The sequence below is a fragment of the Nakaseomyces bracarensis genome, assembly GCF_045282275.1.
Source record: "Nakaseomyces bracarensis strain CBM3 chromosome Unknown Scaff5_0, whole genome shotgun sequence".
NCBI lineage: Eukaryota > Fungi > Ascomycota > Saccharomycetes > Saccharomycetales > Saccharomycetaceae > Nakaseomyces > Nakaseomyces bracarensis.
In genome coordinates this window covers 77247-100800 of record NW_027263965.1, presented here as the reverse complement: position 1 = coordinate 100800, position 23554 = coordinate 77247, and the positions used below count along the sequence as shown (strand labels likewise).

The window sequence follows — 23554 nt, the reverse complement described above, 5'->3', positions numbered from 1 at the left end:
AATAGTTCTATTATCAGATTAATATCTCATGATTTGTTTTTGTTCAGTAGTACACTAGTTCTAGGTATAGATAAAAGCCAAAACTGTATTGTTCTTTTCCCGTGTCAACCGCCATGATCACGTGACCTTCGACCAATCACGTACAAGTACCCATTCAAAAAATTGAAAAAAAAAAGATTTCAACCACAGGATACCTGTACAGAAGCCCCCGTAGGAGTTCATGATTTAGTCAATTTCAACCTTTTCCGGATCGGGTTTCGTGCATGGTTTTCTGTAAGGGGGGTCTCTTCATTGCGCTTCTACCCAGACTTCACAGTTTGTTTTTTAGCGGACTTAAAGTAGGGTTTCTCACATTGGTTAATTTGGACCAAACAGCAGGGTTAACAAAAGATAGAAAGTTTGGATGACATCCCTCATAGCTTCTCTTTTTATATAATATTAATTAAACATTGTATTGAAATTTTTTAACTGTTTTTACTTTGTTTGATATTTGTTTCATTTACTAAGAGCTAAATAATAACAAATAAAAAAAAAAACTAATAATATATCAATAATGAGTCCTCCAGGTGCTAAAGCGTACATGGGATGGTGGGGTCACTTGGGCTCCCCAAAGCAAAAGGGTATTACTTCTTACTCGGTTTCACCATATGCCCAGAAGCCATTGGCTCACTCTATGCAGAATGCTGTGTTTAACACTTTCAGAAGGGTTAAATCACAGGCGTTATATGTTCTGATTCCAGCTGGTATTTACTATTACTGGTGGGTTAACAGTAGAGATTACAATGAATATCTTTACACCAAGGCTGGTAGAGAAGAGCTAGAAAGAGTTAACAACTAGAATTAGACATAGACATGACAACATAATAAGAAACTCAAATAAAATTATATTATATTATGTTATTAATTACAATAATAATAATTATAATTATAAGGCATTAATATATTCGTTATTCAAAAACAAATCAAAAAAAACAAAACTGCACTATTTTATGTTGGAAGATAATATTAAAAATCAAACCTATATTTAACAAAACAAACTAAAACAAGATTATTTATTCTCAATACTAAGTAAAAAAAAAAAAATTCTCACAGTTTTAGACTATAGGAGAGGAGGAAATTTGCTCAACAAGTACTTAGTTTATAAGAATTGAGCATACTAGGTATATACTTGTCGAGAACATTCATATAAATAAATAAATAAGAAAAATATATTTTTTATTATTCATGTAAGTTAAAAGAATGGAATGTGAGAAAAAGAAGAAAATTGTCCTACGGATATGTTGATGTATGATTAGAAGTAGAAATAAATGTATTCATTGATTCCATATAAAATAACAATAAAAATATCTCTTTATTAATTATATATATAAAAAAAAAAATAAAAAATAAAAAAAAAATTTAAAAAAAAAAATGATGCTTAGATTTCTATAAGTGTTAGACAAAATAGTTGCCAACAATGCTATAAGCAGGTTATTTTTTTTACTCTATTGAATGCTTTTTTTGGTAGTTTAGTATTTTATACAACATCTGGTATGCTTCATCCAGGATGATTGAAGAACATTCTCAACTGTAATACGCTTCTCTGGATTCCATTGGAAAATGTTGTATAATATATTCTTTCTCAATTTATTCAAGTCAGTATTAACGTGTCTCAAATCTTCAAATAAGTAGAACTGACTTTCTTCTTTCATTTCTTGCAAAAAAGATGCATAAAGTGAATCCTTATTTTCAAGTGCAACTTTCCATAAGTAATGACCAAACACCATAGTACAGTAGACGATACCACAACTCCAGCAATCAATTAGCCTAGGGTCATACTCTTTAGTCAATAAGAATACTTCTGGTGCCACATAAGGTTCTGAACCCATAATTCCGCTCTGGAAATGAACATGCTTCTCCCAGGCAGTTTGGAAAACAGAACTTGTCCCGAAGTCACAAATTTTAAGTAGCCCATTTGGTAAGAAAAGGATATTTTCAGGCTTCAGGTCACAATGGGCAATACCATGATCATGCATATAATTAACCCCTCTTAATAACTGCTTCATGAAACAATCGGCCTCTAAAGGATGAAGAGGAGCCCCTATGCCACTTCCAGACTTAGATCTCGACACTAAAAGAGCATGCAGGTCTCCTGCAGGACAAAACTCCATAACCTCTATGAAAGTGCTATTAGTTTCCATAAGGTCAAAGATTTTTAATATATTAGGAGAACCCCATTCATGTTTACGTTGATTTTTATGATTAGTTCTTTTGTTGATATGGGTATTTGAATTCTTTGCAGGGTTTTGATCAGTCTTATGTTTTCTACTCAGAGAATGACCAATAATAAATTCTGATGTTACTCTTGTACTGAACTTTTCAAGTTGATCATTCTGTTTAGGTTTCAACACTTTAACAGCAAAAAAAAGTCTCTTACCATTTGAATAAGAGCAATATGGAATAGTGTCACTAATTAGCAAGGGTCTTGAGCAGACTCTTACTACACCATACGAACCATGTCCAATAATTCCAACAGGATCACCATATTTCTCAGTACAAGTAACCAAAGTATGATGGAACTTTGAGGCCAATGAAGTGCTAGAGGCGACAGGACTTGGTTGTTTGGAATTTGGAACAGAGTTGGCCGGAGAAGAACTACTTGATTTCATAGATTTTTTCTTTAATCCAGCCCGCATTTTTTCAGAAAGCGTATTAATTAATTTTAGTTCTTCAGAACCAACAGCAGCGTAAGGATTCACAATTTTGGGTATTTTCCTATCACTGTCATCTACTTCTTCCTCCATGGGCACGCCTTCTTGGATTTTGTATTTAGGAGCAAATGATTTAGAAGGCATTAATGAACAAGCATTACCAAAAGGAGCTGTCTTCAAAAGTTCCATATTCTTTTTATCATCATTTTTATTAGTTTTAAAAATTGTCGTCAATGAGAATGAAGATTTTTGTCTGGGAACGTCATCTGAATCGCTTCCTATGATAGACCGATCAGAAGGTAGAGAATCAGTAGAATCGTTTTTAACTAGCTCTATTACTGGTAAGTGATGTTCATGGTAACCATTATCGTAAACTTTAAAATATGGATAATTAATAACACACTTGGATTCCGTCTCTGGTTTTTTAGTAGCGGTAGCAATTTCCTGGCTGTTGTACCTGTTCTTTGGACCATTATTAAGTTCTGCAGCATTATTGGTCCCAGACGTTCCAGACGTTGTGGACCTTAATGAAAGTGTTCTTCCATTGTTGCTGCTTCTTCTACTCCTAGTTGCGAAAGTAGGGGTTGAGCTACCATTTCCTAAAATCGGTATATTTGCTGAACTGTTATTACTATTAAGTACTTTTGGATCTCCATTTTTATGCGATACTAGTACGGAGTCAATAGATTTTCCATTTTCCATGATTTGTTGTGCCTTCTGTTCAACATCGATGTCAAGTCCTGTAGTTGCCTGTTTCTTCTGTCGATTGACACTATTATTCCTTGAAATGCTATAGGCTTCTAACTCTTTATTTAAATTTGTATTATTGGCGTTAGGTGTTGCTTCCCATGTATTAGCATTATCCAACTCCCTCTCCTTCTCTTCACTTAAAAAACTCTCTTGTGAAAATATCTCATTATTCTCTGAGCTTATAGATTGCGCCCTACTTGAAGCTATTGATTGTTTCCCACTATTGAGGTGTAAAGAACTGGCGATTGATACCGATTTTTTCAAAGGTTGATGATTCGGAGATGCTGGAGTCATTGGATGGTAATTATGGACATTTCTCCTTCCATCTTCCTTGGTATCTAGTTTCGGTAGCACACGTTCTCTTTGTTGTGCTTCTCTCGTCAGACTTCCTGATCGTACATTCGCCGAATTTGTACTGGAAACACGTTCTGTACTTTTGTCTACTGATGCATTCTTACCAAAAAGACCCTTTATTGATGCTGATAAAGACCTAGATCTGCTTGGGGCAGAAGTCTGTGATTCTGCCATTAAATATTAAACCAGGATATTTTTTATTTCTAAGTTTTTGACCGATTGATCCTCTAAAATCCGGAATAATTAATTATTAACTATTTTGTAAATGTGATACTAATTGTAGCAATTGGTAATGACAATAGGAAAACGTAATTTTTGGATTGGGTATACCGTTCAGCTTGTAATTATAATTTATCGATTAATTATGATTATGTTATTTTAATGGATTATAAGTTAGAAACAACTAGAAATTAAAGTAATGAATTATGTGAATGCAATATATCTTTAAATTGGTTATTGAATAATTTTTTAGTCCAAAATTAAATATTCGGTTTTAAGAAATTTTTTTTTTTTATCAAATTGGTATTCTTTTTAATAAAAAAATATTAATAATTGAAATAACGCTTAAGAACAAGGCAAAAGAAAATAACTCTTCAAGCTATTTTGAATTTTTTAATAATAAAAAATTATCCTACAGCATAGTAGAATATTGTTATTATATTCCAAAAAAAAAAAAATTTTCAGTAACGTAAATTACTTTAAATTTCCGAAGAAGATATTGTAAGAATTTTTTTTTTTATTTGCAGTACTGTCTTTTGTTTATGTTTTTGTTTTTGTTTTTTTGACCAGTTCTATCACTCAATCGATTTCACCCATTCTCTCTCTCTTTCTCCCTTTCTCTAACCCCCCTACGTGATGTGATGGAATTCCTTTTGAACATCTCGAGATATTTTTTTTTCTAAATGGTTGTTTATGTTTTGTGTTTTCTTTAAACGGGTAGGATAAAATCGGAACTAAAATTATTCTCTATCTTAAAAAGAAAGGAAGAATTACAAGTAGATAGGACCACATCAATATCACTACCATACCCCCAAACTTCCTCCCCCCGATATTATGATTTTAACAGATATCAAGGACGTCAAAAAAGTCCCACTTCACAAGGAGAGATGAAGTACAATTACTTGGTAAAAAAGAAGTGAAGAAAAAATTGGTAGGAGTCCAACGAGTTCCAATTGAGGGAAAATATAACCAATAGAAGAAGTACCGAACAAATGGAGCTAAGTTATTGACATTGGACAGAATTGATACCAAGAATAAAGGCGAAATATAACTTTCTATCATTTCTTTTTCTTTTGTTTAAGAAAAAAAATTTTTTTCAAAAAGACGTCACATTTTTACAGTGAAAACAAAAAAAGAAAGAACTTGTAGGCATTCTTCTTCTCGTTTGTTTTTCTAGCATCCTCTCACTCTATCACAACTCAAACATTTGCACTTTAGGATAATGTAGCAGCCATCAGGGCCTCGGTTGTGCAAGCTGTTAATTGGCTAGGAATTGAAGATGGGCTTTAGTATTAGAATATGATTGATGCTTAGGAATACAAAATTTCAGTGATAGAAGCAAAGAAATAAAAGAAACAAAAAAAGAAACAAAAATCCATTTAGTTTGCTAGGAAATAATTACTTTCTTTGTCTCTGCTTCTCTTTCCCTAGGCCCTCAGTCCCCAGATTTTTTTTTTATCGTGTAATGTTTTGATGTATTGAATAGCGTAGTGTTCTTCGACTGAATATGGTTAAACTTGATACCGATTTACAATTTCTTTTTTTTGCTTGGAATATTAATTTTATTCTTCTAACGCCTATGAGGCAATTTTTTTTTGTATTTTGTGTATGTACTTTCCTCGATTCTATCGCTAAACCATTGAAAGGATGTTGTGTTCTAAGTAGTAGTGTATTTATGATTATGCCATACTCTTTTAGGAAAGTTTATAAGGTTTTCTTGTTCCTGTAGCGTGGTTTGGTCAGTAGATGTATTACCTAAGACATGAATGACGTATTGTAGTTTTGTGAATTTTATTCTTTTAGCACACCTAGTTTCTAAATAGATTATTGTTGGCGTACTATTATTTTTCTCATTGGTGTTGACAGCGCTGTCTAAATGTTACTAAGTGAATAATGCCTTTTTTAAGTGCAAAGATAAAGTCTTGGTTATAATACGTAATATGGAGCGCAACATAGACTACTAAAAGAGATGAATATAAATAATCATCTCAAAGATGTTGATGAAAAGTATGTTCCTATTTCCTGTTCTCTTTTTTGAATCTCGATTAACTTCTCAGTTAAGCGGATATCCAAGGTTTTTGCAGTAATAAACTCTGCCAAATGTTCTTGAATCTTACTATTATATTGTTCGCCTGTTCGGCTAGAAATAATACTCAAAATTCTCCTCTTCAAAACTGTCAATTCATTTAAATAGGCTACTGCGGCATTATACTGAGCGGCCTGGTTGTGAAGTAGTCGCAAATCCGGAACCATAGGTACCGTTCTACTAATCATCTCAAGTATGTCTTTTGTTTGATTAGCTGGCTCAGTAGATCGTACTCGAGGTAAAGAAATCGGTACATCATTTGTAATATTGTGTAAACTCTTGTTTATGGATTGCATATTGTATGGATCTTTTGTTGTTCCTAGGTAAGTTTTACTAGTCTTCATTTTTTTCCTTTTGGGAAGTTCTGGAGCATTTTCAGAATCCACAGATAGATTAGAGAGCTTTTCTTTGACATCATTGTTTAATATATCCTCAACTGCTGTTTTATTCTCAGTTACAATATTTTTATCAATATTATTTATGATATCTTGGAGGTTTTCCCACCCATTAGCAATGTGTAAATCGGAGAATTGATATAGAGGAGGAGTAGTCTTACGACCTGAGTTTTGCTTGTTTTTCATATACCGCCTAGTTTCTGGATCTAGGAAATGTCTAGCCTTTGACTCAGTTTTTTTCTTCTTTGAAGCTACTCCTTCTGTCTCCTTCTGAGTGAATATAGGTGACTTCCTTTTAAAACCTATGTCATAATCTTCGTCATTAATTTCCTCCAATATGGGGGACGTTTTCTTATTGTTATTACGTTGCTGACCAGAGTTATTATTATTGGTATTATCTTGGTCTTTAGCATTGAGTTCTTCATTTTTAGGACTTCCTTGTGTAGTTGTCTTTTCTCTATTTTCTGTAGGTCTCTCAGGTACATCTACACCGAAACCATACGGCTGTTGTTCATATGGCTTACTTTGCCTCTCGAATTTAAACTTTTTGTTTCTATCTTCTTTCCGTTTCTCTCTTGTAAAGTTGCTACCTCCCGTAAAGTCAACTCTAATACCAGTACCTAAATGTTCCTTGTCATATTCATCCCTCAAGTTCTTGTTGCTGAGAATTGAATGTGCGTGGACAACTATTTTGAATAACTCAGCAGTGTCATTTGATTTAGATTTATCTGGATGCAATTTTATAGCTAGCTTCTTATACGCTTTCCTTATCTCACTGCTTGAAGCAGTAGTTGATACCCCCAATATCGAATAATAAGAACTTGTATCAATAGAGATATTTTTATCAGTCATTAGGTCCCGAAGTCTAAGATTTAAGTTTTAGTTGTTTTTATATTTCGTATTAGGTATATCTAGTTCGTAAATTGCCACAGAAGTAATACAAACAACTCGGAGTTACAGATAAAGTAATTTGTATAGTGCCACAATCAAGGGACGATTATACATGCTGTAACTTTGAAAATCCAGTGAAATCCAGAATATGAAAACAATAAATATCAATGGTTGAGTTTTTAGCTGTTTCCTATTATGTTTTATTCGATGAGATGTATAATGGGAAGCTCATCGCTATTTTTTGATTAATGTAAAAAATAATTTCTTTTTTTTTTTAGCATCGCTTTGTAAAAGTTAATCTTACACTTTTACTGTAAGGGCTCTATTATATAGTAGTTTGTTCTAGGTAAGTATAGACAAGAAAGTCTTATTGGATTATATTAAGATTATTTTTGGAATTGTCAGTAATCTTTTATAGTCAAAATTTTTTTTATTATTTGTAAAAAGTTTGTAAAAAACAGAATTTAAATAGCCTAAATATTAAATTTAAACAAAAAAACACTCGACCTGGAGTGTGAAGAACATAGTATTGCGACTGTCAGATCGGTAGAATAGAATAATTATATCTGGTCTTTAATCTATCCACAAAACTGTCAATGTGCCGTTTGTAAGAGAAAAATAAAAATGTTTGCCAAAAGCAATAAAAAGAAGAAACCTAAATGAATGATTATTGTACAACGATGTCTTGCTTTGAAGTAGATTTAGTTATTCTGTCTTTTTGCTGTTTGTAAATGCCCAATGTTAATTAAATAGTAGTAAAAACCCTCATGAAATATCGTTAATAATTTAGAATGTAAAATGAATGCAGTATAGTCGTGCAGAGTCACTAACATTAACAATTAACTAGGTCAATAGCAGACAAGTGGACTGGAGTACATTGAGAACCAATGTGTTCGTCGTACAAGTTGTAGAAGTTACCGGATAGACATTGGTAGAAGACATCATTGTCACCAATGGCCAAGTTACCTTCTGGGGTCAAAGACCAACCGGCAGCGTAGATGGCACCGGCTTGTGGTGGTGGACCATCGAATTGGAATTGTCTGTTGGCAACAATGGAACCGATTCTGCCCTTACCGTCAGTCAAGATACCACCCTTCAAGTTCATCTCTAGAGTACCATCGTTCTTACAAGCTTCAGCAGTTACTGGATCCTTGACATTAACCGGTAGAGTAGCGTTGCTTGGTGGGACTGGCATAGTGGAGTTGTCGAATGGTGGTACAGAAGACTGGGTTGCTTGGATTTGACCGTCACCGATTTGAGAGACAGCAGCAGCTTGAGTCTTGGTGGTAGCTTGGATTTGACCGTCACCGATTTGAGAGACGGCAGCGGCTTGAGTCTTGGTGGTTGCTTGGATTTGACCGTCACCGATTTGGGAAACAGCAGCGGCTTGAGTCTTAGTAGTAGCTTGAATTTGACCGTCACCGATTTGAGAAACAGCAGCAGCTTGAGTCTTGGTGGTAGCTTGGATTTGACCATCACCGATTTGGGAAACAGCAGCGGCTTGAGTCTTAGTAGTAGCTTGGATTTGACCATCACCAATTTGAGAAATAGCAGCGGCTTGAGTCTTAGTAGTAGCTTGGATTTGACCGTCACCGATTTGAGAAACAGGAGCCTTGGATGGGGCTAGAGTAGAGGTAGTCTTGGTGGTAGCTTGGATTTGACCATCACCGATTTGGGAGATGGCGTCTCTCTTAGCAACGGAAGTGGCGGTAGCAATTGGTTGGACAGCAATACCGAAGGTAGAAACATAGTCAGTGATACCATTCTTGTAAGTGGCAGATGGGGTCAAAGTGGACCATGGTTCGTGTGGAGCATAGGCAGCCAAAGCGGTAGTGGCTAGAGCGGAAGCAGCTAGAGTCTTTTTGTATTGCATTTGTAAATTAATTAAAGTTAGTTAGTTTTTTGTATTGTTTTGTGTATTTAGAATACTTGTATCTTTTGAATTGATGGTTTTATTTTATTTATTATAAAATAAGAAAGACGATAAAATATTGAAGTTATAAAATAAATGACATGGGTATTTATATTAATTTTTTTTTATTTGTTTTTTAAATTCTATTAGTTATTAATTTTATAACATAGTCCTACTTGATCTTAATGGTATCTTTGCCTGTTGGGTAGTATTTTTGTGTGCTTGTAACACAAAGTTAATCAAGGACACAAGAAGCACGAAAACCCAGCCACGTATAGCCCAGCACTACAAGAAGTTTTTTTTTAGTAAAGAATTATGCAATACATCATTGTAAGCCATTCCATATTTAGGAGGGCATCCATCTAAATAAAATTTCAATGATCCGCATTTAGCCTTAATAAAAATGCTAATACTGATGGCTGTACTATGTCACATCTAAAAGTTTGATCAACGTCGATCAAATAATGTAGAAACAAGAGGAATACTTAATTCAGCGCAATAAGCAAATTACCGCCCAGCCTTCGTAATATTCCAATAGTACAGCACTTTCTAAGAACAGAGAACCCGCAATTTTTATTATTTTTTTTGGTACTGTGCGGTCGGACAAGCCAGTTAGGTATGGATAGAACCACCCGCATAAAACTGTTGCTTGACCTAGAAAAAGAGCGAGAACACTGCCGTAAGAAAAGCCTGTACATATTGCCTTCACTTCGAAAATAACAGTTATCGATGCAGGGTATCACCCGCCATCCGAATTTTTTGTAATTTTTTTTTTGATAGAGTATAGTAGACGAGTTCCACATGACCCACGTATAAAGATCAAAGAACCTAGTTTGTATCCACTTACCCGGACTTAATTCCCTCTCGTCAATTTTTTGTTTCCCACCATTGCCCAAGAAGAGAAAAGAAAAAGATTTACCCTGCATCTTGAAAACGAAGCGCACAAGTTTGACGTAGGGGATAGAGGATCTTAAATTTTTTAAACTACTCTGCCCCTTTGTACAGGTAAATGCGGCAGTTTTACGGCTTCCGTTTTATGGGAAGGAAATAAGCTGTAATGTTGATATGTATAGAAGTCAAACAAGCCTTCTTAATTAAGAAGCCCTAGACTGCGGTTTATTCTTAGTCCACTAATGTAGGTCTGTTTAAGAAATACGTAATTTCTAACCCTTCTTTTTACTTTTTTTTTTTCAATTCTAGAAAATAGTTTTTTTAGCAGGCCCAGCATTAGCATTACATCCTAAATATAGGGTTATTGGAAAAGCATAAAGGAAAGAAAAAGGAATTTGTAATATAAAAAAAAGGATTATAACTTAAACATCTCCTGATAGAGTAAAAAAAAAAAGTGGTATATTCAAGTTCAATTGACCAAGCCATTAAGGATTCTTTGAAAACAGCGTAACCCAGCCCTTTCTCCCCTTACTGTTTATTTCACTCAACTTCTTTCTTCTTTTCTTGACACTATTATGGTAAATGAATAGAATATAATTTAAAATAAAAATACTCGGAAATAGTAGGAATTGTAATTTCATTACTGCATTAGGTGAAGTAATTAGGTAATTTCTTTTTCTTAGACCTGAATTGAGGAGGAAGGGGAGAGAAAGGTGGCGGGTGTGGGCAACTAGATCTGAAGTTCCCTCCGTAGATCCTTAACCATTATTTGAGATGGGGCGAATCTCTTCTAAAAATAAGTTCAAAGAAATGAAATAATATTTTTATGTACTGTAAAAATAATTTTAAGGATAGTGAGAGTGGGCTATATTTGCGATTAATATCTTATTGTGACAAACAAGTAACAACTTATTCAGATGGTTGGGTTCTTCGACCTTTAAGCCCTAAGTTTATTTTAGAATAAAAGAGAAATAATTCATCTTCCGAATCATATATAAAGACCCATCTTGTTTCTTAAATATTCCTTGATCTATTTATCTCACTCTTCATTCTTATTTATATATAAAATAAAACCATCAATTCAAAAGATACAAGTATTCTAAATACACAAAACAAAACAAAAAAAACTATTAATTCACAAATGCAATACAAAAAGACTCTAGCTGCTTCCGCTCTAGCCACTACCGCTTTGGCTGCCTATGCTCCAAGTGAACCATGGTCCACTTTGACCCCATCTGCCACTTACAAGAGTGGTATCACTGACTATGCCTCTACTTTCGGTATTGCTGTCCAACCAATTGCTTCCGCCACTTCCGTTGCTAAGAGAGATGCCATCTCCCAAATCGGTGATGGTCAAATCCAAGCTACCACCAAGACTACCTCTACTCTAGCCCCATCCAAGGCTCCTGTTTCCCAAATCGGTGACGGTCAAATCCAAGCTACTACTAAGACTCAGGCCGCTGCTGTCTCTCAAATCGGTGACGGTCAAATCCAAGCCACCACTAAGACAACTGCTGCCGCTGTTTCCCAAATCGGTGATGGTCAAATCCAAGCTACTACTAAGACTCAAGCTGCTGCTGTTTCCCAAATCGGTGACGGTCAAATCCAAGCTACCACCAAGACTCAAGCTGCTGCTGTTTCCCAAATCGGTGACGGTCAAATCCAAGCCACCACTAAGACAACTGCTGCCGCTGTTTCCCAAATCGGTGATGGTCAAATCCAAGCTACTACTAAGACTCAAGCCGCTGCTGTTTCTCAAATCGGTGACGGTCAAATCCAAGCTACTACAAAGACCACCGCTGCTGCTTCTCAAATCGGTGACGGTCAAGTCCAAGCTACCAACAGTGCCACAGCATCTGCCACAGCATCTGCCACTGAAAATAAAGACGCCAATGATCCAGTTGGCGCTGTTTCCTGTAAGAACGATGGTACTCTAGAGATGAACTTGAAGGGTGGTATCTTGACTGACGGTAAGGGCAGAATCGGTTCCATTGTTGCCAACAGACAATTCCAATTCGATGGTCCACCACCACAAGCCGGTGCCATCTACGCTGCCGGTTGGTCTTTGACCCCAGAAGGTAACTTGGCCATTGGTGACAACGATGTCTTCTACCAATGTCTATCCGGTAACTTCTACAACTTGTACGACGAACACATTGGTTCTCAATGTACTCCAGTCCACTTGTCTGCTATTGACTTGGTTCAATGTTAAAGAGATACTCTTTATTCCAATGAAAAGCATTTTAAATCAGATCACTGGTGGTTTGAGTTAATACTTTCATAAACACATTTCTTGCATTGATCTATTGGATATCAGAGGCTTTTTTTCACCTTTTTGATACATTTCAAACGATCGCATCCATTCCTTAGCATAATTTAGTCCTTTTTTTCATTCTACATTTAAATGGCTGGTCCTTAGTTAGCCTTTCAGGTTTTCCGGATTTTTACATTAGTTCTTTTACAAGTTGGGATAGTCTTCCAATTAAATTTCAAGTTTTTTTTTCTACATTACATATTTTATAAACGTTTCTAAATATTTAATAATAAAAAAGTTTAATATTTTAATCACGATATTTATTTTATTACAACTAGTTTCGGTGTTCCTTTTCTTATCGGTGGTACAGAAAGAAGAACCCTTCAAATCGAAGTCTTTGACCGGAGTATAATATGACTCCACCAATTCTATCCTAATAAACTCAATATAGTTGACGTAAAATGTGAAATAATCATGTCCATTTCTCAAATTATAGCTACCATTCAAGATTTAGGTTATGAACTATATATCAGCAAAAATAGTAAGAGAAATTGGTTAAAATATTGTGTGGGGTATCCTTTGTGAATGATATATAGTATATGTAAAAAGGTACAGATATATTATTGTCCTTAAATAAAAAAAACTAGCAAGTTTTTATAATACACACCTGAGTCAACTCGGGAGATAATCTTGCTATATTTATTGTTTTTTTAATAGTAATCCTATAACATGCATAATAATAAAATTGAACTGAAAAAAAATAGAAAACCTAATGAATTTAAAAAACCTGAATGAAATAAAAGGCGTTGTTGATTTCTTTAAACTGGTTTACCCATTTAGAGAAAAGTCTTTAAAAATTAAATAAAAAGAATCTTTTTTTCATTTTCTATATTTAACAGTCGACCAAAGAAACAACTTCCAAGTTAATTGGAGAACATTGTTCAGCAATGTGTTGGTCGTACAAGTTGTAGAAGTTACCAGATAGACATTGGTAGAAGACATCGGAACCACCTAGAGCCAAGTTACCTTGTTCGGTGATAGACCAGCCACCAGCGTAGATGGCACCGGCTTGTGGTGGTGGACCATCGAATTGGAATTGTCTGTTAGAAACGATGGAACCGATTCTACCCTTACCGTCGGTCAAGACACCGTCCTTCAAGGTCAATTCCAAAGTACCGGAGTTCTTACAAGAAGATTCGGTGATTTGTAGAGGGGTGGTAGCACAAGCAGAAGAGGAAGTAGAAGAAGAGGTCTTGGTGGCGGAAGAGGTGGTTGGGGCCAAAGTAGTGGTTGGCTTAGCGGTGGCGGTTGGTTGTTGAACTTGACCATCGGTGATTTGAGTAGCAGCTTGGACTTGACCGTCACCGATTTGAGAGATGACATCTCTCTTAGCAACAGAAGAGGAGATTGGCTTAACAGCAATACCGAAAGTAGAGCTGAAAGTTGGTTGAGCACATTGGAAAGTACCAGTTGGGGTCAAAGTGGAGAATGGCTCACCTGGGGTGTAACCCTCAGCAGCAGCGACAGAGGCAACAGCAGCAGCAATGGCGACGTTCTTGAATTGCATTTTTTATTATTATTATTTATATGTGTATTAAGCGAATGGACCTAAGGTTAAAAATTACCTTGAGTTTTATTTTGTTGTGTTTTGTTATGAAGATGTTTCTTGGGTTCTTCCTTTTTATATAATAAGAGAACATAAAAAGAAGAGACCTAACTGTCTACGTTTCTAAATCAAAATTCGATCTAGTATTTATAAGTTTTTTTTTTGCTGTTAGTGTTTGCTCCTTTTGCTGATTTCTTTTTTTTTTATTACCTGCCAGTATGTTTTGTTTTGCTTGTTTTGTTTATTTTGTCATTTGTTTACTTCGACCAAGGAATTGCTTAGAATAATTAGAAATCGAAGCGCGTTACTCGCCAAACAAGTTGACGCACAAGTTGTTATTTGTTATTGTTTGTTTGTTTTATTTCTTATGCTATTTTATCAAGTTTTTTGAAGAAATGAATTCCCTCTACAGGTTCTACTGGAAATACGCGATGGTCAGGGCAAAATGGCTCAACTATTTCAACCTATTCTATATATTTCGATCCTCGATATACGAGGTTTCTTATCCCATAAAAGCTCAATATACTTATTTTGCTGTAGATCATTTTATTTACTGCATTCCCACATTATTTCCGCTGTATTTTGGTGAGCACTATTTTGGCGTTGTTCAAATTTGTTATGTTTATTTTTGCTGTACTTTGCCGCAAGGTCTCCCCGTTACCCTCACTGTTTACAAATTTCTTCTCTTAGCACGGGAACAACCATCGTAGTAAAAGAAAACCTTAGATATTGCTGTAGGATGTGCCCATCGCGAAATTTTTAGAAATGCTATTCTCTCAGAATATTGCGTAGTCACTAGTTCCTGATCCATAGAAACAGTGGAAGGACGAACTACGGAAGTCTCCCCTTACCGAATACATTGAAAATGAAAACAAAAGCAAAACTCCAAAGGCATCTCCGCAGCATAATATATTCGCGTTCTTTTAGTACAAACGTAGAAATAGGGAAAACAACTAAGAAAAAGGGGACACTGTGAAGAGAGAGTCCAATTATAGGAACCGGTCTAGATCTAGAACTTAACCCACCGAAGGGGTTCCAGAGGAGGGTAAAGAGAGTTATCGTGTGAAGTTGTATTACAAAAAAAAATAAAAAAAAATAGTAACAATATGGCGATCACAAATATTGTATGGGAGGGTTAAGATATGCGGGCCTATTTTGGACAGGCAGAAAAAATATTTTGAAAAACACGCGAAAATAATAAAATCTTGTAAATGGATATCGGGCTACCGAATTCGGAAATAAGATTCAGTCGCGAAAAAAAACTATGCATTAAGTAAATGAAATTGAAATATAAATATCTAAGTGAACGGCTGATGAGAAAATCATAAACGATAGAAATGCAATAGAGAACTTGATCTTACGATACACGTAATTAGCTATTTAAAATAGACGCGTACACGAAAGTGCCATATTCATCATTGAAAATGGGATCCATAATAAGGAATGTAAGTCATATGATACCAATCATATGATATCCATTTAATAACTATAAATGGAAGAAATGGCTTATTGTTTGTTTTTTCTTTTTTTTAACGGTGCTCCATCGATCTAACATAGGTAGTTACCTACTAATTACATAAAGAATGACAACAAAAGCATAGAATCTCAATATGAATTTAAAGTACTACTATATATTGTACATTTGGACATGATGGCTTTCTGTATTATTGTCATACCATTCAAGCTGTACATTTTCTGGTCCTGAAACTGTTAGACACATTGATTTTTTGTCACCATAGTGCATATGACCTAGCCAGATATACTTCTCAGACTGGTCGTATTTCAGTATGATATTAGATATATCCCAATTACGCATGCACTTAATATCTACTGGTTCATCAATGATGCGAGAGACAATATTGAAATGGCTCTTTAAAGTTACAAAGTCATAATGTTTCTTCACCTTTTCGTTCTCTCTAGTTATCTCTACATTAAATACCGGGCATTCACCATGCCCCAATATGACAAGTTCACGATACGTATCTGAATCATGTGTGCTAATGGTGCTAATTATTCGGTAACATGTATCAAATAGAACGAGATACTCTTCAATTTGGCTGGTAAAATTGTAGAAATGATTAGATGAATATTCTCTCTCAATATCATTTAATATGCTATCCCACCCATTCCAGTATTTAGTTACAGGACCAACGAACGTCCCATGCGGCCCTCTTTCACCTTTACCGTTTTTGCCCATAGATAAAATGCCTAGTGTATCATTAGGTGCTAGAGCATCTAACAATGTTTTGATGTATGCTTTAATTTTTGATGCACTGTTGAGTAACAGGTTTCTGCTCAAGCACAAGATAATACAGACATTCTTCTTATTGTCAGATATTTCCCAAGGATATACATCCTGGTATGTTATCTTGCGCTTAAGTACCTCTTGCTCATATTTTACGGAAAGTTCTATTGGCATAACTGAAATTGAGCAATCAGTCAATTCCAGTAATGTTGGAAACTCCTTCGTTACATTATTTAAATAGAATGCCCATTTCTGGATGTTTTCAGTTGCATTGGTATGCTCCTCATCACAACGTAAATATACCTGCGGTAGTGAGCAGCTCATGAGTTCAATGACGAGGACCGTATGGTTGGATTTCGTTACCTCCACTGCAGATGATATCTGGTCAATTGGAAGGTTACCCTTTATCTCTTTATCAGAATTATCGTAAAATATAAGGCAAGTGCTAAAGAAAACTACAGTTACTTGATTCATCCAAAATTCACCGTTTGTTGAGAAAGCAAATTGACTTATCATAAGTAACTCACCGGAAGGCACTGAACCTGAATCTTTGAAAATTAGATTATCTATAGATGAACGTAGTTGCTGGCGGAAAGAACGCTCATTAAAATCTGTTGGACTTCCTATTATAGAATTTTTGGTAAGGACATCACAGTTGTTGTTTTGAAAATCGTTTGAGTTAATGGTTGGAAAATATACATCTATCATATTAAATCCACTTCGAGTTACTATAGGAGAAATACACCAGTCATTGTCTTCATCTATTCTCTCTTCTAAATCAATTCTTAAACCGTTTATTATTATTGACGAAGTTGCTGATGAACTAATGATATATTCAGAATCGTTCTCATCATCAAGATTGATTTCTTCGAATGGATTGAACACTTTTGGTGATGATTTGAAACCACTAGAGCTGACTTGAGCTGAATTGATTATTTTTTCTACTGGAGTATTTTGTTGTTCTCTATCTGATATTGATTGAGATATGGCTGAATTTAATGTGGGAAAGTTTAATTCAGGAAACCTTAGTTTCTTCTTTTTTGATGTTAAAATTCTGGATTTCATGTCTGATATTATGTCCTCATCTAATGGTTCGCAATCCGCTCCGCATAATCGACATGTAGGGTATTTATTATTAGCATGTGTATCTTCAAATACTATCAGATAGCACTCATAGTGAGAAATGTGTCCACAATAAAAATCTATTGTCTTTTCTCCTAGAAAAGTAGTTGAAATATGCTCATCACAAATACAACAAATATGGTTAATGTACTTCTTTGAAGTAGTAACGTCACTTTTTAGGGAAAGTTGATTAGAATGCATCTTATCTTCTACTGGCATAATGAGGGGAGTGTTTTTGCTAATTTCATAGCCAAACTCAGCTTTTTCGTGTTTGACTTCTAAGGTGGATACTTTTTGAGTTAATTTTGATGGAGAACTTAAGTCCGTTGATTCGTTGTGACGTTGATAGTTTTGTTGACGATCTATGATCAGTTTTTCTTTGTCAGTAGTGTTTAGTAGATTATCTGATAGGTTTAAAGGTTTCGGTAAATTATTTCGTCGTTTGATTTCCGACTTGAAAGCAGGACTAGCATTGGGAGTTTTAACACTATTTTTTTGGCTTTTATATTCGAAACTGAGATGGGACTTCCCTCTCAAACTTCTCAAGAATTTACGTGTTGGGCCGCCCAATATGGTCTCTTCTGATCCACTAGGCGGCGTGTGTATATTGTCGTATTGTTTCTTAATCGGAGTTCTTAAGAACATTATAGTGTATAAATAGATGGTATTTTTTTGTTGAGAAATTATTAGTATTGCAGTAGTATCACTATGGCTGGAATTAGTTTATTATTATGAACAGGAGGCTAAAAATAAAACTTTCTATATGAGTAACAGCCACGTTATGATTATTGTAAGCCCTTCTTGATCTCACTCCCACTAAACAATTGTGTAGTCATCAATATAAAAGAGGTTCCACTTAATTATCTAACTAGAGTATCTAAAAGAAATAATCTGAAAAGAAATGGTAAACTCTTCCTAAAGTTGTAGGAACTACGGTACTAATATATATATATATATATATATATATAATAATTCGAAAAAGAAAAAATATATAATAGAAGGAACCAAGTACGGTTTCTACATTTCCTTGGTTCTTATATTCATTGAATATTATCTGATTCCGTGGCTAGATCGTAAATGATTAAGAAAATTACTTACTACCAATATGATAATACTCTGTCCGCAAGATCGTATCATATTTCATATGTGCTGCATCTTGCTATCAATTTTTGATATTACAATCAAAATAATTTATGGCTTATTACTGAGACTCAGACTTTGTCACATGTAATATAAACATTACAGTTGTTTTTTCATTGTTTTACCATTTATTGAGGTCGCTATAAGTTGTTGATGCGAACAACCCATACTTATAACATTTATTATTGAGTGTATAATATTTAATGACCTCAGGGCTTCTCCATGGAAACAGTTAGTAGTAAAAAGAAAAATTAAAAAAGTAGTTATTGTATAGTGTTCCTCTGCATATCAATTATATTTCAAAAAATAAGCCATCATGAATGGGGATTATCCATAATGGGCCTCTAAATAAGTAACCATCTTCAACCCTTGAAAGAAGAAAAGATTAAAAAATGACGTATTGGTTACTACTGATCGGATTCTTGGAGACTCGCTATAAATAACTATATTTCCTAAATCAAAATTTAGTGAGTATCTCTACAGTCTATCTAAAACAATGCCAAATTTTAAATAGACAACTATTAAAGTTTAAATTCCTCTGGAATAAGGTTTGTTCCCTAAATGGTTGAAACTAAGCTCGCTCAACAATGGATCAAATTCATTGTTCCATCATAGTAGTGCTTGAGGTAGAAGCGATTTAAGGGTAATAAGCCTCATAAATGTTGGAGCTTCACTAGGTTTACAGAAGTACTTATAATGCCGTATGATTTGCTTTGCTTCCTTTTTTTTGCCCTCCGGTTAGTCTCTATAGCCTTTTTTTTTCGGTTTCTGACCTATTTCTGTTTACAGATTGAAATGGATCATTACTTAGTGGTATCTACTTACTAGTGAGACTGCTCAATGATCTTTGTGAAAGCTTTTAAAAGGCCTTAATTATTAAGAATGTTATTATTCTTTACAAAACTAAAAAAGAAAAAAAAATACTGAAATAACACTTAAATGATGCCATGTAGAGAAATAGTCTTTTTAACCTATTAATCAGCGACCAACTACGATTGGTACGGAGCTTACACATGTTCATTATAGTCTATATCCCACTGAATCCCTGTTACGGCATGAAGACGTTCAAGTATATCGCCTATCGGGGAAAACAAACCAAATTGTTTTCTTTCACCATCGTAGGAATGTAACATACCCACGACACCTAATCCGACTCTATCGTCTAGTTTCGTTAGGATCCATGCACCTGAGTCACCTCCGCTGGCAAACAATGGTTGAGGGGACGATACTACAAATTCACTACTCTGTAATTTGCCATCTGCCCAGTATATTAATTTAGCAGCGTTGACCTGACCAGAGGTATAACCCGTAGCAGCACCTATTTTGAATACTTTAGTTCCAGGAGAAACCTTCATAATTTTCTTCTTCACATAGACATTATCAAACTTTAAGGTAGGATCGGGGATATTTTCTAAGTTATTCCCCAAGTAGTTTTGGCAATTCCAACTTTCATTAACTTTGATAATAGCAAAGTCTGATAGTCTTTGATTTATTATAGATCTTTCACCCCATACTACCTGGCCAAATTTATTTTCATTCTGATATTTCATATTTTTTTCTACATTCCTTGCTTCTTCTAAAAATGCCTTCTGTTCTTTCGAACCCTTTGGGTATCTTGACGATTCATCTAATAGTGTCTTGAAATATGATCTTTGTAGTACCTTGGACGGTACTGCTACCTCTGGATAGTCTTGAGACTCTGCTAATACAACATGGGCACAAGTAATTGCAAATGTCGAGCCAGCAAACTTGGATAGTTTTTTGTTGTTCTTCTCTACCTGAGGGAAGATGTAGCCACCAAGCGTTCCTGACGTCTTAACACTGTTCTGTGTAGAAATCGAGAGAGAAATAGGTGGTGCTTTATTGCTCTCAGTAGTTTTATATGGAGGTGTAAATTTGAATGTATTGTCGTCCATATTTTCCATATTTCTATGATTATCGATTTCTGGGAGGATTGCCGTCGTGGCAGCAGGCCGTATAGAGTCCTGTATGCAATAGAAATGGATGTCAGGGAAGAGACCATATAAGTCCTTTATTAACTCATGGTGCTCTGGTCTGATATTCGGTAGGCCAAAGATTACACTAATAATTGCAGAATCCTTCCCGAGCCCTCGCATAACTGGAGCGATAAAGGACCCTTCGTCTTCTGATAATAACTTAGGATCTGTCTTTGCCAGTTCATCGATAATGTCGAAAATTTTGTCCTTGTTGGGAAGCTTGCAACTGTCATCAATAGGGAATATACTTAATGTCGGTAGTAAGAATGAGGAGTTATCACTATCATTAGATATCTGAACCCCCAGTTTCTTCAGAAAACAAAGGTATCTTCTCAGGAGTATCGATCTAGAATTTGAGTATGCATCTGATATTAATAAGTTGTCTAAAAAGTGCAGCACTGTCTTTGAAATACTTCGCAGAGACGGGCAACTCGTGGTCTTCACAGTGTTCATATATCTCTTCTGGCTTTCGTCTACCTGGAAGTTCTTGAAATATTCAATAGCACATATCACTGCTCTGGAAATATTCGTAACGTTCTGGTGTATATCGGCCATCAAGTCTAGCAGGTTGTTATCCAGGTCTCTGATTTCTTTATATAAAGTGTAATCTGGTGTGTTATGATGGATATCGTCTTTGCTCTCATTTTTAACACTAACTGCACCGGGGGTCTCAAACGGAGTGCTCTCTTCAGATACCGACGTCTCTTCTTCCTCTACCGTCCCAAGGTGCGAGTACCGTGAAGAATCTATGATCCTAAGTGGCTTACCTATATCATTATAGTCTGAAGAGCTCGTAGATTTCCCTCTGGTTGACGACCGTACGGATGATTCACCAGAGTTATATGACCGCTTCCCTCTTGAAAATATAGAGGAAGACTGAACAGATGTTCCTTGCATAGATACGTCATCCTGAGGCTTCTTCTCATGAGAAGACTGATCATCCTGAGGTCCTTCCTCGGGAGAACTCTCACGTCTTTGATTCTTCTTATTAAATCCGAATAAACGTTTTACCATTTTTATATCTAGACGTTCTTTGCTTTTAACGCTCTTCTTGTACTTCTATTATGTTATATTTACTTTCTAGCCTTGTTATTCCTTAAATACTCAAATAATGCTCACTAATACCCTTCCTACCTAGAATATAGATATTTCCGAGAATCCTTTCATTTTATATTAAAAAAAGAAAGAAACGGAGAGAGAAGGCTTTAAAATGCCTAAATTCAAAGAAAGAAAAAAATATAAAATTTTTATTAATGACATTGTCATCGAGAAGAAGAAAAAATATTGCCGTCCTATTTGAATACTGCTGTATTATATGACTATATTACACTGTAATATTATATAACTATATTATACTGCTATATTATATAACTTTTATCACTGTTTAACCGTCTTTTTTATTACTTTCATGTAATTGGGACAAAAAAAAAAGGTTTTGTTATATGCTATAAAATATTTTTTAGAAAAACACAAGACAATGTCTCTCTTGTAGGAATATATATCTATTAGCTAAACACAGAAGAGGAGGAGCTACTCGGCCCTTCAATATGTATAAGAAAATAGGAAATTTGAAAGAAAGAAAGAAAGAAAAAGTAGGAATTAGGTTTTCAGTTTTTATTCTTTTAGTTCTGGTGCGTCAACAAGTAGTTTGTGGAATTTGTTTTTATCTCCTGAAGACTCACCAACTTGACTTGTACCTTTCTCCTTGTACGTGCTGACAGCTGGAATATTAGCTTTGATCCTTGTGACTTTTGTTCCGTAAGCTCTTGGTTCTAGTTTGATCAATGTATGCAAAGGAATGGACATCCATGGGGACTCCTCTTGTGGGACGTTCATAAAATAGGCGTAGATACATCTCAGCACAGCCTGATGAGTGATGATTAACACGTTTTCTTGGCGTTCGAGCTCCATAATAACAGGCTCCAGCCTGATAACCACATCTCTGTAGGACTCACCTCCACGATACCTGTACTCGTATTTATCCTCATCTCTTGCTTTGAAGTCCTCAGGGTATACATCTTCGATCTCTTCATATGTCATACCGTCACACACACCTGCATCTAGTTCGTCCAGAGCCTTCCATTGTAACTTCTTGAATTCTAGATGTTGCGCGGTCTGCTGAGTTCTCCTTAACGTGGATGTCCATACGGTTAATGGAGCATCTCCGACATGCTCATCGACTAGTTCCTTCAATTTCTTTGAGTATTGTAAACCTCTAGGTGATAGTAAAGAGTCACCACCGATCTTTTTCTCAACGTTATAGATGGATTCACCGTGTCTGGATAGCCAAATGGTTCTAGGCTTTGGTCTAATATTCATAACATAGAAGACAATTCTACTTTGCAAATAGGAATGTATCCTGTTTATTATAACCTCTTCCTCGATGTTGACAAGTTTTACGAAAGTCAAGTTATTATCATGTTCCGTACTTAGAGTTTGATAAGCGTCTTTGTAACAAGCGATTCTATTATATAAATCCTGCTTGGCTACCTCCGTGTCTGTACCCTCGTAGTCTGGCGAGGTTGTACTGATATCATGCACATTGGTCTCAATCACAGCCGGCCTGTCACAGAAACTTTCGATAAACATAGGCAACAGGTCGTTCTCCTTACATACCTCCAAAATCCATTCTCTCCTCTGCCTAGTACTATTCGTAGCATCAAGCACAGCAACAATACCGTTCTCTTCATTATACCACTTCAGCATGTCCTCAACGGCCTGTTTCGCTGCTGCCTCCCTTATATTGTACCCTTCCGGATTGCTGAAGTCGAAGAAATCAGCCTTGGGACTGATGATACCGGCCTTATACCTATAGTTACCCACATTGAAACACTTGGCATTGATAGATAGCCACGATAGATAACGTAGGATCTTCTGCGATATGAATGACTTGCCCCGTGCAGGCAAACCAACCATAACCACACAGATCCTAGCATCCTTCATATTCGAAATTGCAGTAACCGGCATAGCGTATCCCAAACAAAATATGTAGTATGTCACCG

General features: G+C 35.5%; 9 protein-coding genes across 9 annotated transcripts; 2 read left to right on the top strand and 7 right to left on the bottom strand.

The window, feature by feature from the left end:
* Positions 1 to 553: 553 nt before the first annotated feature.
* On the top strand, positions 554 to 838 carry QCR8 (ubiquinol--cytochrome-c reductase subunit 8; the record flags this gene model as incomplete). Its single annotated transcript, XM_071051062.1, has 1 exon — positions 554 to 838. One exon carries the CDS (start codon positions 554 to 556, stop codon positions 836 to 838), a length of 285 nt encoding a protein of 94 aa, XP_070907758.1.
* Positions 839 to 1508: 670 nt separating this feature from the next.
* On the bottom strand, positions 1509 to 3968 carry RNJ42_00895 (Serine/threonine-protein kinase HAL5; the record flags this gene model as incomplete). Its single annotated transcript, XM_071051061.1, has 1 exon — positions 1509 to 3968. The coding sequence occupies one exon, from the start codon at positions 3966 to 3968 to the stop codon at positions 1509 to 1511; it is 2460 nt and encodes an 819-aa protein (XP_070907757.1).
* A 2028-nt stretch (positions 3969 to 5996) lies between these two features.
* JJJ2 (Jjj2p) lies at positions 5997 to 7346 on the bottom strand (the record flags this gene model as incomplete). Its single annotated transcript, XM_071051060.1, has 1 exon — positions 5997 to 7346. The coding sequence occupies one exon, from the start codon at positions 7344 to 7346 to the stop codon at positions 5997 to 5999; it is 1350 nt and encodes a 449-aa protein (XP_070907756.1).
* An 871-nt stretch (positions 7347 to 8217) lies between these two features.
* Positions 8218 to 9258, bottom strand: RNJ42_00893 (Cell wall mannoprotein PIR3; the record flags this gene model as incomplete). The annotated part of the gene is made up of 1 exon (XM_071051059.1): positions 8218 to 9258. One exon carries the CDS (start codon positions 9256 to 9258, stop codon positions 8218 to 8220), a length of 1041 nt encoding a protein of 346 aa, XP_070907755.1.
* A 2071-nt stretch (positions 9259 to 11329) lies between these two features.
* On the top strand, positions 11330 to 12400 carry RNJ42_00892 (Cell wall mannoprotein PIR3; the record flags this gene model as incomplete). The annotated part of the gene is made up of 1 exon (XM_071051058.1): positions 11330 to 12400. One exon carries the CDS (start codon positions 11330 to 11332, stop codon positions 12398 to 12400), a length of 1071 nt encoding a protein of 356 aa, XP_070907754.1.
* Positions 12401 to 13334: 934 nt separating this feature from the next.
* CIS3 (Cis3p) lies at positions 13335 to 14009 on the bottom strand (the record flags this gene model as incomplete). Its single annotated transcript, XM_071051057.1, has 1 exon — positions 13335 to 14009. The coding sequence occupies one exon, from the start codon at positions 14007 to 14009 to the stop codon at positions 13335 to 13337; it is 675 nt and encodes a 224-aa protein (XP_070907753.1).
* Positions 14010 to 15675: 1666 nt separating this feature from the next.
* FAR1 (cyclin-dependent protein serine/threonine kinase inhibiting protein FAR1) lies at positions 15676 to 18060 on the bottom strand (the record flags this gene model as incomplete). Its single annotated transcript, XM_071051056.1, has 1 exon — positions 15676 to 18060. One exon carries the CDS (start codon positions 18058 to 18060, stop codon positions 15676 to 15678), a length of 2385 nt encoding a protein of 794 aa, XP_070907752.1.
* Positions 18061 to 19562: 1502 nt separating this feature from the next.
* On the bottom strand, positions 19563 to 21566 carry SSY5 (Ssy5p; the record flags this gene model as incomplete). Its single annotated transcript, XM_071051055.1, has 1 exon — positions 19563 to 21566. The coding sequence occupies one exon, from the start codon at positions 21564 to 21566 to the stop codon at positions 19563 to 19565; it is 2004 nt and encodes a 667-aa protein (XP_070907751.1).
* Positions 21567 to 22166: 600 nt separating this feature from the next.
* Positions 22167 to 23519, bottom strand: FBP26 (fructose-2,6-bisphosphatase; the record flags this gene model as incomplete). The annotated part of the gene is made up of 1 exon (XM_071051054.1): positions 22167 to 23519. The coding sequence occupies one exon, from the start codon at positions 23517 to 23519 to the stop codon at positions 22167 to 22169; it is 1353 nt and encodes a 450-aa protein (XP_070907750.1).
* Between the last annotated feature and the right edge of the window lie 35 nt (positions 23520 to 23554).